Source organism: Mchenga conophoros, linkage group LG4 (genome assembly GCF_057382185.1).
Source record: "Mchenga conophoros isolate Kocher_MC1m ecotype Shallow Benthic linkage group LG4, M_conophoros_male_GT1.1, whole genome shotgun sequence".
Classification (NCBI taxonomy): Eukaryota; Metazoa; Chordata; class Actinopteri; order Cichliformes; family Cichlidae; genus Mchenga; species Mchenga conophoros.
Genome location: NC_140529.1, coordinates 31,296,471 through 31,314,676, shown reverse-complemented (window position 1 = coordinate 31,314,676; position 18,206 = coordinate 31,296,471). Strand labels below are relative to the sequence as shown.

The 18,206-nt window shown below is 39.2% G+C and overlaps 1 protein-coding gene across 2 annotated transcripts; it reads left to right on the top strand.

Moving 5' to 3' along the window:
• The first annotated feature begins 4,791 nt into the window (after positions 1–4,791).
• LOC146576477 (uncharacterized) lies at positions 4,792–12,415 on the top strand. Of its 2 annotated transcripts, none has more exons than XM_085271772.1 (7): positions 4,792–6,603; positions 8,337–8,455; positions 8,538–8,726; positions 9,326–9,478; positions 10,921–11,079; positions 11,526–11,621; positions 11,700–12,415. In XM_085271772.1, exons 4-7 carry the CDS (start codon positions 9,356–9,358, stop codon positions 12,018–12,020), a joined length of 699 nt encoding a protein of 232 aa, XP_085127898.1. In that variant the 5' UTR covers positions 4,792–6,603; positions 8,337–8,455; positions 8,538–8,726; positions 9,326–9,355; the 3' UTR covers positions 12,021–12,415. The 2 variants fall into 2 exon arrangements, with proteins under 2 accessions (XP_085127898.1, XP_085127897.1); XM_085271771.1 differs by lacking the exon at positions 4,792–6,603 and adding an exon at positions 6,644–7,344.
• The last annotated feature ends 5,791 nt before the right edge of the window (positions 12,416–18,206 follow it).

The window sequence follows — 18,206 nt, the reverse complement described above, 5'->3', positions numbered from 1 at the left end:
TCTTTTTTTTCGCTTCAATTCATCTTTATCTGCATGGATTTATGCAGCTGTCCCAGCAATTTGCCGGTCTTTATGCTACACCCTGTTATCAGACTTCAAAGACCATGCTGTGTTGCTTATCAAAGTGTTCAGGGTCTATAAAAGCTTATCGTGGTGGGACATCACTTCTGACACCAACAATGTGTGTTTAGGGTGAGATTGGGCTTTTGATTTTAACTAAACCCGTAGCTGATACAGCGCTGATGATGCTTGTTTGTTGTTTTGCAAAACTGATCAAATGTGTCTCAGAATCAAATTGCCATGAGGGAGTATAAGTTATTACTAGTTCTCCTTTGTGATATTTTCTAAGACTGACCAAGAAATATCTCACTTATAGTTTTGTAAATAAATATTAAACTATATCAGTGTGACAGCCTTGCATGTAAGGGTGACGGAATAACTTTACTCTAAGAGCTGTTTGCTACAATAAATATAATATTGGGTGTTGGGACCATTACTGGTATAAGATAAGTAGTAGTAGAAGTATCCCTACTACCTGAAGAAGAAGCCTCAGATATAATGTACAGCCAGTTAGACTATTTCATTGATTTTTGCTGCCCTTTTACTGAAGCAAAGAAAAATATGAAAAGGTCTGAGGTTTACCAGTACTTAGTAACAGCTGGTGTGGTTTATGTAGGGAAATGGAAAAGAAGCCTCTCAAAAGAGGCTTAGAAGCACATCAGGACCTCAATGCTGCCCTGTACCACCACAATTGTGTGATTATTTAAAGACAAAACTACCCAAATGCAAAACCAAATCTTTATTACAGAGGTTTAAGCCGCAAACAGGAGGTCAAAACAAATGAAACAACATGTAGACATGTAGTAGGAAAAAGGAAAAAGAACAATAGGAAAAGACAAAATTGCAAAAACAAAGGAAAGAATTGCCAAGAGGAAGACTGAGGTAAAATTGTTAGTCCTTGCTGAAACAATCAAGAACTAAATCATTTTGTGCGACAAATACATTTTTCTATTTGACTCTTGTGTATAGTTTGTCTTTATGAATCTCAACCTTGAAGCTGTGCCTGTAATTTACACAAGCTCTCATGGAGCTTGAATGAAGGGAAGCTACGCATCAGCTTCTTCGGTTTGCCATTTTTGTTTCTCAGATATGGCCGTTTTAACACGCTGGGCAAAGGGTGATTTCAACTTGGAAGAACAAGACAGTGAGAGAAAAGCTAGAAGACAGAGCAGAGGGAGATTGATTGGGAGACATACCTTGGCTAATGGAAAAGCCTTCGGATGAGACTGTAATCTGGTTAAAATGTCAGACTGCTTTCAGCCGGGGAGCCTGACGTTTTCCCAATTAAGCAGAGGTGCAAAGGCAGCTTTTCCCTAATTGTTTAACATGTAGTCCAGTGGCCGAATGGCACAACTTACACAGGTATTCAGGAGATCACCATGTGGTGATTGACATAGCCAGCCCTCTGTGATGTCTACTCCATGAACCTCATCAGCCTTCAGGTCAGCACCTGCACAACAAAAGAAGGGCTTGTGGCTCGGCTTAGAATGAAGAGCTTCAGAGGGATAATGAAGCTGTTATCAATAGTGGTGGTTATCAGACATGAGTAGTTTTGAAGGACTTCATTTATCTTCATTATTAGTCTAAATATGTCATTCAGATATTTGCACCTCCCTCTCTGTTGACCATTCAGAATAATTCAAATAAAGAACAAGGGAACTGCTTTCCCTCTTCTTTTTACTGCCTTTTTTCAAGTCCTGTAATATGTCCAGTTTTACTGAGCTACTGCCATAGATCCTGCAGGGCTCTCAGAAGTGAAACATCCAATTTTGGCCAGTCTTGTGTTTGCAGCAGTCCTGCGCTGGAGTGGCTGGTCAGTGCTGAGTTTCACTGTGTTTGGCCAGCTTAATGAAACCTTGATTTCCCAAACTCCCTTTCTGTATGTTTCTTCTCTCATCACTCTGCTCAGAGTCTCTGTGCCTCTGACAGTGCCAGGAGCTGCCATTTGGTTTTGTTTGTAGAGTGCTCATAGCCAACTGAATCAACAAGCTGACTGATTAAAATGAAAATGGGCCCTCACTCTTGGCCCTCTATTTCTGTCTTCTGTTTTCTCTCTGCTCAGCTGTGGGGGCCTTGCTATATACATTTTCCTCTCATGAATAACAGTGATAAACCTCAATATCTACCACTGCCACTTGAAATAAAAAGTTAATGAAACATAAGAATTGTTTGGATGTCAGACTGTGGAAGATGGTGTGTTTCTGGAGAGTTCCAGCACTTCAGGCAATATTTAACTACAGAAATTGCTGACTCAAACATGCAGAAATCTCCTCTTTACCGTTGGTAATGCAATAATAGAACTAGTCAGCATTGTTGGATTTTAGGTTATTCATTAAATGTCAAATATGAGAAGCTTGTGTATGAAGGAATCTATCCTGCTATTTTTTTCTATTTAGGAATTTTGTAGTGATTAAAAAGGTGTGTTAAAATTAAAGTTGATTTAACATAGCGGGGCATCTGAGATGTTGTTATCGCTGCCTCTGCAGAAAAATAACTTACTGGAACTTTATATATAGTATGTCGGACTTGTACACGTGCTCAGCTGCACTGAAAATAGGTAAAGTGGCCTTACCTATGTGAAAATGCTTATTTATGATGTTAGGAAAGCAGGGTTTTTTTTTTTCAATGATTGCACTTTTATGAATTGAAGCTTCCCTTTTGGAAAAATATGACAGTGGCATATCACCAACTGCTGTGATGCTGCTTTTGAAGTGACAATTGGCTAAGTCTGTTGGAATACGTAAAAAGACTGCCACTGGCCAAGCTAGAGCACTCGATGAGGGATGTCAGACTTTTAGACACACCAGAGAAGACACACAAACTGTGGTCAGCACAAGTGCTACAAAGCAAAAGGGAACATTTGCATTTCATGGCAGATTAGATGTATGTACTCCAGTGGTTTTAACTGACTGTCTTTAAATACTCAACTCTGAGAAGCACAGAGCAAGTTGTTAGGAGACTTGAAAAGACGTGATGAAAAACCAAAAGTCAAATCTATATTTTCTATTTTTGCACAGGCGTCTTTCTCTAACAGGGCTCTATAGGATTATAGCCACTCAGGATCACTCATGTTCAGGCAATCAGAATGATCCTCTTCAATCCTTCAGGGTGCTGCCCTTATAAAAGGACAGCAGCCGCCCACATTTCTTCAGTGACAGCCGACGATACCATGGATAGCTTCATCAGACCACTCTGCAGAGTTCTATTGCGCCTGGCACAGTTGACTGCATGGGCTGCTGGCTGCTGTGCAATGATGCTGAGCGCACCCCTGCTAGTGTCACACAACTTTCTCGGTTATTGGCTCTGCCACAAAGTTTTGTTACACCGCAAAATACACGAAATTCCACATTTTAAATTCTCTGCTGTGAATAAACATCATACCATCATATATGCTTTTGTCAAGACACATACAAGTCTATTTAATACACCTTTTTCATGGCTTCTGTACCACTATGATGTGTTAAAATTAGTTTACATTCTGCAGTGAACTATTGTTACATTAGGGAATTCTGTGTTTTATGTATATGTCAGATACAAATACAAATGCAATTAGACTTTAAATATTCTGCATCAGGACTATAGCTTTTTCTTTTTAGCATGGATAGAGCTACAAAGCTTTTAAAGGGACTTTTTCTTTACTGCTTCTTTCTCCACATTTTTATATTTCTCAACTAGCCTAAGATCCAATTTCTTACAAAGAAAATTAGCAGCATTAGATCCTGCAGGACTTGCAAATATGATTTTGTCTGGAAAGCTACATTGTGACTGTTGGTAGATCACTTTCTGATAAGATATAAGAAGTTTAAATCAACGTATCCTACGTTTTATATTGCCTACTGTTCAGACAGATATAAAAGCAAACAAGTAGCTTGGAGAACTTCCTGAGTGTAAGAAAGGCTGTAAATTAGCCCTTTCCATGACAGAACTTCTCCTCTGTCGCCCAGTTGGATTGAGCACACACTGTGAGTTTCTGCACTCGTCATGATCACAGACCTTTGTGTGATACCACAGGGCACAATGGGTGACATCCTTAGTAATCAGCGCCTGCTGCCTGTGACAACAGAGCTATATATTCACAGATGACATGTCATGTGGTCACATACTGTGTGTTGATGTGTGCGTTTGATAGCAGGGAGAATAAAGGTGTGAGTCTAGACTCAAGAGAGAGGAGATCGCCGTAGGAGACTGTGAGGCAGTGGTTTACATGCAGAGCTGGTGGTTTGTGTGAATAGCTAATGACGAACAAAGTCATCCACAATTCTTATATGGGATAGGAAGTCCTGGGAATTAGCTAGCACCCTTCCAGATGCATCAAAGCGTGAATGTCTTCTGTTGGCAAACTGTTACAGCACCTCCCACAGTTTGCGCAGATTTCTGTGTGTATGTGTGTGACTGAACCTTTCTTATTTAGGCAAACCCTAATTATATTGCCTGCACCGAGAAAGGTTTGTCATGGATTTTAAACAATTAAACTGCATATAGACCATGCATATTAATTCTGATAATATTTCCTCTCTCTTCGATTTGAGAACTTCCATTCTTACAGCATTGTTTCCCATACTCTTTATCTATTTTCTATCCCGTGCACAGGGATTCAGATAAATCCTTCATTATCATTTTCTGCTTACCTCCGGGTTGTCAGATGCAAATTGATCCTCTCTTTTCTACACTTTTTAATCAACATGAGCCTAAGGGAAAACAATGCCTCCCACAAGGTAAAAGTGTTTGTTTTCAATATGTAGAAATCAATCTGTCTTGCATTGCTGCAGTGTCCATTTGTGGTGGAGAAGCTGCACTATCTGATAGCTTCAGAAGGCTTTGACCCTTTGTTACTGTATATCCCTGAGTGGAATGAAGAAGTTAGCTTTGTTTGAGTGCTGAAGGAGTGCACACACATATTTAGACAAAAATCCACTCACAGACGGGCTCTGTCCTTGAGCGTTTAAGAGAGCATCTCATTGATGGGTGGAAAATTTATTTTTCTTATATGTCTATAGTAGTTTTCAAGCATTATTATTATTATTTTTTTTTAAAAAGGGTTGCCTTTTTTTTCTTTTTTTTTGCTGCATATATTTGTTATTTATTTAATTTTGTGTTTTTACAAGGTTGTACACCAAATAAATATCCTGTAAGGTTTGCAATGTAATAGAAGAGCTGAACTCAAGGGTGCTACAGAGATTTAATTATGTGAGCAGAATGATCTTGAAAACCAATATATATACTTTTTAAATACACAAGAGGGGTTATAACTCATTTTGTTCATTTCCTCAATTCAAATTATGACATCATCCCCTTTATTGTAGGATGATTGTTTTATACAGATTCCTTTTTTTGTTTATTAACCATTTTTATTTCAAACATAAACACAGAAAAATTAAAAAGAATAAGTGTTTTGACACAAGCATACAAGCTATTCTATCAATGAAGGCACAATTAATTAGCAAAGGCTTAATGAATAAATGCATTCATTAGGAATGATAGCATTCATGAAGCATGTATCCTCAGACGCGCTGGAGAGAGAAAAGTGTTGCAGACAAAGGTGGGCACAGATTATCTGCTTGTACAATGAGCTTACATCCTCAGAACACTCTGCAGCCATCCTGAACAGGTGTTGTTGCGGATTTCTACAAAGACAGCTTAATGATGCAGTGAAAGCTTATCCATGCTATCACCTACCTTTTTTCCTCCCCACCCTAGTGAAGTTCACCTGCAGTTCTTTTTGGAAAATGAGCATCCTGTCTGTACTGGATCTCTCCAGCATGAGTTTGCCCCAAGCAAACAACAGGGTTTTGTTTGTTCGTACCCTCTTGAAGAACACATAGATGCTTTTTCAAACATAATTTCTCGGTGTCTTTCAAAACTGTTACAAGAGTCTGTGTTGGGAACAAAAATGCCATGTATTCATCCAGTTTCTTCTGCTTAGAATCTCTAATTAACCTAAAATATATGTTTTTGGACTGTAAAGGACCTTAAGTTACAATTTCACAGCCACTAGAGGGCTTTGGCACTTCACCTTATGCATTTGTCATTCAGTGGCTCTTAGTGAAACAGCTAATGTCATTCTCACCTGCTAATATTTTCACTTATATTTCTCTTTTTGTGTCTTTTAACAGTAATACATTCTTGTTCGTGTAACTGTTGCTATATTAACAGAGGATGGTAAGTATTTCTAAACAATGCACTGTAAAAAATCAAACTTGCAGTTGTTGAGCTTACAGTCATTTCTTTCACAATTCAACAATAAAAGTTCAGTTGGCCCATAAACTCAAATACATTAAGGGTTTCAACTAATCATTTAACGTTTTGGAGCAAAAGTTGGTCTCAGATGAAATTTATTGCTGGCAAAATGAATGAATTCAAGTTTTACATGAGTTGAAGCTGTTGGCGCCTTTCTGTGCCTGAGTACGCATGCGCACCTCATATTTTTGGATGCTACGGGGTCTACTTTGCGCTTTTGCAAGGACTGAAAGCCACCTGCCCGTCTGCCTTAATGAGAACGTGAGGCTAGGAGCTGGATAGATCGTTCATCTCAAGTTTCTAAAGGCAAGTAATGTTTCTTTTATTATATCAGACAGTATATGTTTGAACAGTCTCAATTTGTCTGTTAGAAATATCACAACTGAAGTTCTTCGTATTTTTCCGAAACTTAGCATAGCATTACTTTCTTGGCTAAGAAGCCTTGTGGCTTATGGGTATGTGTTTACTATATCATTTAAGATTCCATGTCACAAACTACGTGCCATGTCACAAAACAATGAAAATCCGACAAACTTCGCTACTAAAGAGGCGCGCTCATATCTGACAAGCCTCCGCGACACCCCCTATGCGTATTTCATGAAGTGCAGTCTGTGGCCGCCATACCACCGAACGAAACAAAATAGGCTGGCTCACTCATGACCAACGGCAGCAACCCCCCGCCGCTATTTAAATAAAATAAAATAAAATAAAGTTCGGGGGCGCCTGCTGCCATGTCGTTTAATTTGTTCGAATCACATCTAGCCAATAAAATGTGTGCTTTAGTTTCTGTGTGAACGGGGTGGTGGAGTCCTCATGGCCAGCGAGCTCCACTAAATGAAATATGAGATGTGACAATATAGTTTATATCGATATAGTCTACATTATCATTATACTCGTGGGGCCGCAAGTTTGCCTCTCTTTCGTCCACTTTTGTCTCTACGCTGTGTTACTCCGCCTCTCTCCTTCACTGAACACAACTCCCCCTCCCCCATCGCTTCACCTGCAGGCAACGACAAGATGGACACGGCAGCTATCAAAGAGGAGCTGGTCGGTAAAAAGAAAACATTTGAAGATTACTATTTTAGTACTGTCAGCGTAAAGTTAATGCCATAACTGCATTAACGGGGCAAATCTCCGTTAACTAGTTACCGCGGATCACCCCGTGCGTGGGGCTGGGTGGCGTTAGTGAGCTAACCGGGCTAACGCGTTGACGCACGGCCTAAAATCCTTTCATCTCAAAAATCGACAGTCTGCCTTATGTATGAATTCTGGTTGTGCTTACTGACCTCGAACCAATTTTATGTGGTACACAGCTTAAAAAAATATGTCAAAAAATGTTTTGGTACGACTTTGGTAAGCTATGAAGCTGCACTGCTTGATGGATTGTTGGAGCATTACGGCTACCGAGGAGCCTCGCAGAGTGATACGTACTCTGCTTCAACGTAATATTACCATATTATGCGTGTAAGGACCATAAATGGCGCCTGTAAGAGACACGGTTACAAAGAGAATTTCAAACTCCAGGCTGTCAGTTGCGCAGTAGAACTTGGAAACAGAGCAGCTGCAAAATCTGTCTTTGTTATTATGCTCAGCATCTTTTAGTTTACATTTTGATCGCACAATTGTGAGCTTTTTGTTATGCACAAAACAACATTGTTTTGGTTTATTTATGGAGCACCATTAATAAATGCACTGATAATTTAAACAGATGCTTCAGGAGTTTTATCCCACTCATACTCTCAATCCAATGTTTGTCATTCTAAGTTGTAAAACCAATCACACAAAATTATCCTTGGCTTACATAATACATCCCAGTATACTGTTGGTGCATTCCATGTAGAATACAATTTGTTAATAATAAATTAAATAAATTAAACATTTGATGTAATGTATGTTTTGTAAATTATTTGTTTTACTGTGTTTCACATGGCATTTTACAAGGCAGAATCAGCTCACTTTAGTGAGCCAAAAAAATTCTTAAGTAATGTCAGGAAGCTGGTATTTTATTTTAAAACTAATTGCTATTTTTATTTATTTAGAGAATTAAAAGCCAACTCCAGACCACTGCTTGTCCTGATTTATGAGGGACTGATGAGGAGTTGGTAAGGAGAGGAATCAGAACAGGAGTGCCTGCCCCCCGCCCCAAACACATTATCAGGTAATGTAACTTTGGTAATTTGAGATTAATTCAGGTTTCTTTTGAATTGTTGACACTGTCCTCTCCTCTCTTCTCATTATAGCTTTTGTATGCAGTGCCAGTTCTGCTCTTTTGTCTGTTCAAGCCAAGAAGTACTCTTAAGACATCACCAGCTACGACATAGAAGAGGATTTCATTTGCCCTGTGTTTACAGTGACTGCGTCTGTTCGTTCAGGACACGAGGGGCATTGAAGTCTCACCTCAGCAGATCACACAACAGGGCTAAGAAAAGGCAGGAGATCTCAACATTTTTTTGTGATTTTTGTGAATTTAAGGAAAACTGCTCACAGCATACATTTATTTCACATATTTTAAGGCACTTAAAAAAAAATCAGACTGTATCCTGTCCTTTCCAAAAATGTGACTATGCTACCAACAATTTAACAACCTTTACGTCACACACAAGCAGAAAGCACAAAAACTCAAAAGATATAAAAAACTGTATTAGACTGATTTCTCATGCAAATGCATGTCCTAGTGAAAGTAGCTCCCCTGATAAATCCTTAAATACCTCTCAGGAGCCAGAGACATTACCAAGTGGTTCAGGTGTAGCATCAAGTGATAAAGAGGACAATGAGTTTGTAGATTACCAATGTCTTGAACATAAAATAGCTAGACTTTTTCTATGCATGCAAACATTGTTACATGTTTCTAAAAGTGCTTTGCAGAGAATTATTGAGGAAATTAGTGACATTTTAAAATTTTCTTAGGTTCATTCATTTCAAAGAATCAAACAGGTGCTTGCTTAACAGAACATTGAGGCAGATGATGATGTAATTAAAAATATAAATGATGCACTTTTCAAAACCAACCCATTAATTATCTCAACAGAACCAAAAGGTGAAGAAGAGGGATAAGAACATGGCACTCATCACCCAAAAGATGGACATCACATTCTCTCTCAGGAGGAAAGAAGTTGTGGAGATGCAGCCCTTGGTCAAGGAAATGCAGCTCAGATGGCCAGCTCTCTTCTTGAAAGAACAGGTAAGATAATCTCTTAAATATTTAAAGGAAAACTTCCGTTTTTTTCTTCTTCCCTTTTTCCCCAGTGTGGTCTTATTTCTAAAATTGAAAACGTTCATTTATTCACCCAGAAAAATTTCAAGGCATTTGGAGTTGTTAGAAAGAAATTTTAATCCCAATGTTACGAGTCAGTCGTTTTGCAAGAGAGAGCTGAGCCACGGTTATGGGGAAAGGATTCACTGAGACAACTAAGAAATGCCTGAATTAAGCCAAAAACCACTCTGGAGGGATTTTAATCTAAGGAAATAACATTAAAATGTGTTTAAAAGCTCCAAAAAGTTGATTTTACATGATATAGGACCTTTACAATTCCTTCTGAACAACTCCAAATGCCTCGAAACTTGTCTGGGTGAGTAAATGAACGTGAGCTCCATTTCTTGTGCCCTTGAGAAGCATCTGTTTGTATCACTCCAATATCTTGTAGAAAAGGTTGAAGGCTACCGTTGAGCTAACAATGCTAGTGGTAAAATATAAAAAAATACTTGGCTCTAAAAATATGAACTCTATTGAAGTGAAATCTATTTACTTGTCAACTTGCTGTGTATAATAACGGATTGCTTTTATTTCGCTCTTCTCTGGGCACCCAAAGCGCTTTATAATTCCACTACTCACTCACTCACTCTCACATTCACACATCGGTGCAGGGAAACCACAGTTGTAGCCACAGCTGCCCTGGGGTAGACTGACAGAAGTGACGCTGCCATATCGCGCCACTGGCCCCTCTGGCCAACACCAGTAAGCGGTGGGGTAAAGGGTCTTGCCCAAGGACACAACGACCAGGACAGAGAGAGCTGGGGATAGAACCAGCATCCTTCCGGTTACAGATGAGCTTCCCAACCCCCTGAACCACGGTCGCCGCAATGACTTGTCTTCACTGGGCATCTAGAATCTTTTGGTGCTGACCCTTAGCGGGCAACAGCCATGAAACTCACAGAACAGGATTGAGAAAGTCACTTACGTGTTATGAAAGTATACAAATTTGACCACAGGATGTTATTCTTACTTCATTTCTACATAACTATAAAATTAATGGAATTTTTTCAATGAATTTAAAATACAATTTATTGATTTATTTCTTTTCTGCAATACATCCTGTAACAATTGAAACCATTATTTTGTCTTATCAACATTTGATTAGGTATTCTATAGACTTACTGTAAAATCTGCCGATCAGATTTTTCTTGTTTTGTTGTTTTTTTTTTAATACGTCAGTTATAATTTGTACCACCACTACCACTAAAAGAAAAAAAAAAAAAAATCCAATCAAGGCCTGACCAATAGATCAACCGAGACTAACTAAATGTTTTGAAATTAAGCTCTTTTAACCAAATTTGAAAACAATGTGATTTTTATATAATGTACCTTTAAAAGTTTTCTTCTATATTTTTTTTGTTGCTTTGTAGATTTGTGCGGAATTCTCACGCATTACCACCAAGGATCTCATGGGGACCTTCATGACTGCCCTCGACACTTACTCACTTCGGCTGATTAAGCTGTATCGAATTAGAAAAGCTGCTTTCCGCAATGACATGGATTCCCTGTTGCAGAAGTTTGATGAACAGGTAATATATAAAAATGTATTTGTGTCTGGTTTATGAGGAACCTGAAGTTCCCACTGTAACGAAAGATACTTTATTAAATATTTACTAAATTGATGTAAAAATTGTTAGTTTTCAAAAAGTGTGTCCTGAATGGGATTATAAGCTAACAAGCAGCGCTGTGTTTGGCAGATTGCAGGTAATGACAGACAGTTCAACTCTCATCCCACTCATGGCACTTTTTGTTATAAATGTTGTAATAAGTGTGCTACATTTGTTGCACATCAAAATTACTTAAAAAATAAATAAATAAAAAAAACTGACAAAAACATGACCAATTATCTGTAATAACTCATTTCAACATCTTATTTCTTAAGGCTGTATTTTGAGCAACAACACTTAATGTGTTTTAAAAACAAAATGGTAGGTTTATAAATGAGACTGAGTCTTATTTGATTTCCTTGTTTTAGGTCTCAAACATAGTCCAGCATCGACGAACCATCAGTTTGGAAGGGTTACCGATATTTGTTCGCGACGACGAGACCAAACTCTTCTTAACATGTCTGGTGAGTATGCAAATCTACTCAATCTTCAGTTTTGGTTTTCAGAGACTTATATGTACTGTTGTTTTTTATTTTGCATAGGATACAGATCCAGTTGAGAGGGCAACCCGAGGTGTTACGGTGGGCATCCTCACTGTTCTGGAGGACTACGTGGGACCCAACTCGCAGTCCACAGTGGTCAACACTGCCATTGTTTTGGAAGAGGACATTATTCTTGATGATCTGCCAGTCCTTCCCACTGCCTTTGCCTACTTGTTTGGCCTACTTTATGGGCTCAACATGGAGTTTCCCAAAGAACTCAAGTACACATTTGAAGCTGTGCAACACATTTTTATGGAGTTGACATCTACCTGTTCCCAGAGGATAAGAAGCTTCAAAACCAAGCTCTTAACCAAAGTCTAACCTATTTGACAACATGTTCAACTCAAATGCAACTTGTGTAAAACAGAATGGCAATTTGTTTTGATTTACTGTTTTTGGGTTTCGTGGCAAGTTGCTCTGAAAAAAGTTAATTTCTGTCTTTAAGAAAACGGTAAGGTGCAGAAAGTTCTGAATCAATGTCTTCTGTTCTAACTTTACTTAATGTAGCTTGCATGGCTGATTGCAGATTTCATGTATAACATGTTATTATAAAATGTTGAAAGGTTTTATTCTAACTTGAGCTGTTTTAAACAATTTTTATAATCTGGTTTTAGGTACATTTGTATTAGTTTTATAACAAATGTGGCGCGATACTGAACTTCACAGGAAATTGGAGTGTTGATACCATTACTATTAAAAGACAAGTGGTGGAAAAATTTGTTTGAAAGTTGTTAGCTGTATGGAAACCAGGAAGTTGTTCACATCCTGCCATCTGATGTTTTGAATCTGTTTGTTAGTGACTATCTATCAAGATAGGTTTGATATTCTGTCTGACAACACCACCTTTAAAATTGGATGAGTAACATTTGTTACAAAAATTTGACTTTTTTTGTGTTTTTGGAAGGACTTTATTTGTGGCTGAATGTTGTCAGTATGTTAAAAATGGCTGATCTCAAAAGTCAACATTGTCAGTGGTGCAGTTGTGTTTGAACACAAAGTTATTTGAAAATCAACTGTGTAAACATTCATTGGTACAACAGGGAGCACCTCATGAAAACTATGAAAGATACTTTTTCTAAACTTTAGGAAATTGATTGGCAAAACAAAAAAAATATGTTGTGTAAACTTTAGGAAATACGTTGCCAAAACTAATACCTTGTGTAAACTTTAGGAAATACGTTGCTGAAACTAAAACTAATACCTTGTGTAAACTTTAGGAAATACGTTGCAAAAACAATAAAATATGAGTTGAGAAAAAGGACAATTATTAATTTTGTCAACACAAAAACATTAGCTAAAGCAACTTATCACCTAAACTTGAAATTATAAGTTATCCATCAGAACCTAAAAACGTAAATGCAGTCGGTTGCCTTGAGTTTTTAAGTTTTAGCAACGTTTTTTTTTTTTTTTTTTTTTACAGTGTACCAGTGCAATTTAAAGTCCAAACCTGAAAGATTGAACCCTGTCTCATTCTCTCCTGTGTGAGCTTTTATGTTCAGCTTTGGTTTGATTTTTTAAGGTCTTTACAGTCCTGCTGTTGTTACGATTAGTCTCATATTTTAGTGCTGTGTTAGCACTGCGGTACATTGAACAGCAGTGCTGCTAATTCAAGTGCATAATTCTCCCACGTCTGGCTATGAAAATGTATAGCGTCTCCGAGCATGAACAGTCATTCTTATGAGATGCAGTCTCAGTTGTTTGACCATTATTGTGATGGGCACGGTTAAGAGATACAGCTGTCAAGAGGCCAAATGGAGAAGCTAAGTTCAATACTAGGTCAGCCTTGAAACAATTCATGGTAAAGTGACAGTGCTGTCATCAGTAGCTGCGTTTCAGTGACACATTGCAGAGAATCATTAGGGAGTCATGGTGAATGTCATATTAGAAATCCTTGTGTGCAAAATTCATTAGTGCTTATTGTTGTTGTTGTCAATGTTTTACCTTCCTCGTGGAGCCATAGTGTCTCCCTGATGACAATAAAATGCCTTGTTCGGACCTGCTAACCTGCTATTAAAAAATAACATTTAGTCAACAATAAGTTCCTTTTCTTTTTGAATCATAGACTGTAGTTCCCAGCAACTCTTCCACATATTGTAGAGTGTTAATGAATACCCTTCTGTCCCCTGCATTTTCAGTTCAAATTATAGGAAAGCAGGCCAACTCTCTTTTCAGTGAAGCTGTACTTAGTTTGTGGTTGTGGAATTAGAAAAGCAAATTTATCATTTTTTTTGCAGCAGTTAGGGAGCACTGGTAATTAGTTTAATTTGCAACACATTCTAATCCTGATCACGTCTCAAATTTGAGACACAGTGGGTACTGTTTTTGCAGAATAGTGTCACCGGGCCTGTCAACTCACACACGCAATGACTTATATTTAGATGTTTCTGTTTTACTCCCAACATATGTTGCCACTAACGGAGACAATGAAACAAGGGGTTTGAAGATAACCAGAAAGCAATCAACGTTTGGCAGCAGTTGTCAGCCACTGAATGATTTATGTCCGATCGCAGTTCTGGTTTACCTCTCTTCCTGCCAGTCAGCGGCCGGTGTGTTGTTGTGAAGCAGAGGTTCTGCTCGCAGTTTGATTGGAGTGGCGTGGAGCTGCAGCACATGAAAAAAGAGCCGGTGTCACCTTGTCACTCCTGGGCACGCCGCCAAACTGCCGGTGGGGGGGTTGGAGCGGGCATGTTGCCGAGGAGGGATGTGTGTTGAGCACGTTGGTGATGAATCATTGTGCTGCTCGACTCTCTCCTCTACCCCTTCTCTCCCCCAGCCTGTCCCATACCCCACCCACCACCTCTCCCCATCACTAACACTGTAATTATCCGCCTACAGAGGGTGGGACATCTGCAATAACACTAGAGTTTGATCATTTGTGTGTGTGTTGAAGACCATAGTGACTCACTGCAAAAAGGAGCATGCTGAAGAGGGTAATTTAGGATTGAATCTGTCGTTTTCATAAGTCATTCAGTGAGTTTCGGTCTCTGTATGTCAGAAAGTTGGCAGCAGGTGGACTACATGTTGTCAAGTCGGTTTGGTCGGAGGACCTATGTGGTTCATTTCAAGCTTGCACATTAGAGGCCCAGGACTGCACTTAGTCAAGATCCTGCAGCTGATCCATCTGGGGGTTTATGTGTGGTACATCTGATTAGAGACCGAGGGTCGAATGTGAAGTCACTCAAGATCAAGGCTTGTGCTGAAATAGATGCTCTCATGGTAGCAGGGCTGTCACAACAGCTGAAGCTCTGTGGTGGAGAATAAAGGTGGATGGAGGTGACGCTGGGGGACTCTGGGTTGGTAACACACATGCTCAGTCGCAGCAAATGCTTCTGGTGATCGGAAGTGATTTCCTCATATTTGACCATCCCACATCTGTGTAGAATCAAAGTCAGTGGCTCACTGATGAAAAAATAAATATATTTGTTAATATAACAATACAAGTATTTGACTAACTGAAGAGAATATCAAATAAAGTACGCAGTGGATTGTGTATTTGTTGTATTTATTTATAGCTCGACATGTGGAATTATATGTTAAGACATCAACTTGTTGAAGGTTTTCATTAACCTAACACAAATTTCGATGAATTCATAGTGTAGCACATCATATTCTTGTATATTAGCTACCACTAAGCATCCACATAATGAGAGGGCAAACTTGTTATTAATTTTAATAACAAGTGATTCGCTCATTATATTATATTTATAACCAATACTTATAACATTTTTAGAGGGTCTCTCTTTTTGACCTTTATATTAACTTTATATTACAAAAGGTTGTTTAAAAACACAATCTCAACACAAACCTCCCATTGCCTTGCATGCTGTTGAGCTTGAGGTTTCATCATTATGATATAGCGCTTTACTATAATTCCTCCTCTTGGCTTTATTTCTGTGTGTCAAGACAAAAACTGTCTAAACTTTCTGCAACTTTTTTCTTTCTTTTTTTATTTCAAGAGGAAAATTTCAGGCTAAAACTTCCATGGTTCCTACCTCTCCCGGCTGTGGCCCAGCAAGGTCACTGAACTGCACACTAATTATCACCTGAGGGTGCGTAGTCTTCTCAGGGGTCTGGGAACCCCACCCCCAACCCAACCCACTCACCATTTAAGGACTTGAGCATTTAAGGACTTGGAGCAAGTGTTGCATGGGTACACATGGGTACACATCTGTGCCTGCTGCATATGTGTTTTTTATGCATAAACTGTAATGTTCACCATTATCGCGCGTGTGAGAGAGACAATGGGTGATCCCTCTCGGATTGTCATGGTAGTGAAGTCTGGTTAAGCACCTCTTAAGACAGCTGCGCTATCTGTCTTGTCTCGGTGGATTTCCTCCCAATTTCTGTGAAATGAGACAATATAAGAGACCAGCCAACATCTCATTTAAAGAGTAATTAGGTTATTCAGAAGGCGGGCGAGGGCGTGCGTTGCATTAATGGTTTAATATGTGCTCTTTGAGATGATGAATATTGAGTCACATTTATATTGCATGGGTGAGTGAAAATACATAATGTTATCTGTTATTTAGATCCTTGTAGAAGCAATCTGCATATCTCAGCTTTTAAATTCTCACAAGATAATTAGAGAGATAGACTGTATGTAACACTGCAGCATGTTTGCTGGCACACAGTTGATTTCTCAAAGTTGGGGGGGGGAAAAGACAACTGTGAAATGTGTTTGGACAGCAGAAGCATTAACATCTGTGAAGTCAGGAGTGTGAAAATGTCTGAAAAAAATCCGAGTTTTTATCTGTGACTCTTCTTTTTTACCTCCTCTTATATAGACATGACAAGGTTAAGAAAATGTATAAATTTAGTGCAGCTGTAATGTGATATCTTTTTCCAATTAACACATGAGATGTTAACCGAGCAGCCATCTGAGCGAAGATGACATTTTATGCAATCCCTGCACAGCTTGCCCAAGAAGCAGGACTTGAGGGGGTTTAACTCATGTCAACATATAGAAAAAGGGAAAGAGAGTATGATATGAAGCAGAGAGAGAGAGAGAGACAATTCCCTTAAGAAGAGAAGAAAGAGCTTTCACATGACCTCCATGTACATCCACTGGTGCTACCTGGAGCACAAACACTGGGATCCAGAGGATATGGAAATTTCCCCTTGTCATCCATTATCGTTTATGGCAGCTCATGGATTTGATATTTCTAGTCAACTGAGATCGTCTTTCATCCATGAACACCCCTTGGAGAAGAAAAGCCTCAAATAGAGATTAAAAAAGGAAAAAGTATGGGAATTAGGAAGGATGAGGGAGAGCTGGACACTTATAACCTCACCTTATAACCTTCTCTGTTAAGCCATCAGTCTTTCTGACCCTTGTAATTAACACACAAAGCACAGGGATGGAAATTGGTCCCTGTGAGACTCTGGTCTCAGCCTACAAATAAGATATTGCCGCATAGGCAGTATTTTACAGAAAGCAGAGAATAGATTTGTCTCCTGGCAGACACAGCAAATATTTCATCCAGGGTATGCCTGCGGCTTAAAGCCTTGTCGGTATTAGCGTGCCTAAAAGTTGTCGGGAGCTTACAGTCCACATGGGAATGCTTTTACAATATCAGTTACTTCAAACACACACAGGCATTCAGAGGGATTTACACACACATTCGTGTCAAGTGGAGGAGAAAAAAAAAGCGAACAGCTGGAAATGACATAACAACTTCCTCTTGTTTTTCTAATTGGCTTAATCTTTAATTCTGTACTGTTACAGTGCAAAATGACGGTGATTTTGCTCCACGCAGCACTCCCATCTTCGTCTGTACCCCCCACTAGCAGCCCCAGGGAGTGGAGGCCAGCCGGATATAGTAATTGAATCACTAACGGCAGATCACTTTTTGGCTGACTCCAGCTTGTGGGGTAGACACGGATGCTTCGACAGTGTTGGCTGGCAGGATGAACAAATAGTGGACGATGTGGATGCATGCTGAAGAAAGCCCGAGCTCAAGAATGAGAATGATTGGACTGCACATGTTAGCTACAGGGCTGATGGTATAAGAGCAAAGGATAAGGCTGTGCCAGTGTAATCTCACAAGGGACCACTTTAACACCATTTCTGAGTTCTTCTTATCATGTAGCTTAATGACTTTAATGACTTGTAGAAAAATTCTGAAAACTGTTAGAAGGCTTTGAAAATCAAAGAAAGGCTTTATGAAGTCAGGGATTTTTTTTCAAGCGCAGCAAAAGCCTGTACAATCCGGTCTGTGTAGAGTCCGCTCAGGACTCTGCAACGCCTCATTTCAACTCTTTGTCTTTGTTCCTGTGAAGAGGACAGGAAGTGTTGCAATGTGGAGGAACTAGTTTACTTATTCATCAGGTTTTCAAGTTCTAGCGGACACAAGGTTTCTCGGGGATGATAAATGGCATTGGAAGGCCCAGGTGGATGGAGAGGGGGAGGAGGTAAATAATGGAACAGCCTGACAAACAAAGGGGGCTCCATGATGCATTGTCTGAATGTGAAGCAAAGCTACAGGTGTGTGTGTCTGTGTGTGTGTG

Coding starts and splice junctions, on each gene's coding strand:
- LOC146576477 (XM_085271772.1), top strand. CDS start 9,356: ATGGCACTCATCACCCAAAAGATGGACATCACATTCTCTCTCAGGAGG. Junction 9,479..10,920: donor CTCTCTTCTTGAAAGAACAG/GTAAGATAATCT, acceptor GTTGCTTTGTAG/ATTTGTGCGGAATTCTCACG. Junction 11,622..11,699: donor AACTCTTCTTAACATGTCTG/GTGAGTATGCAA, acceptor TATTTTGCATAG/GATACAGATCCAGTTGAGAG.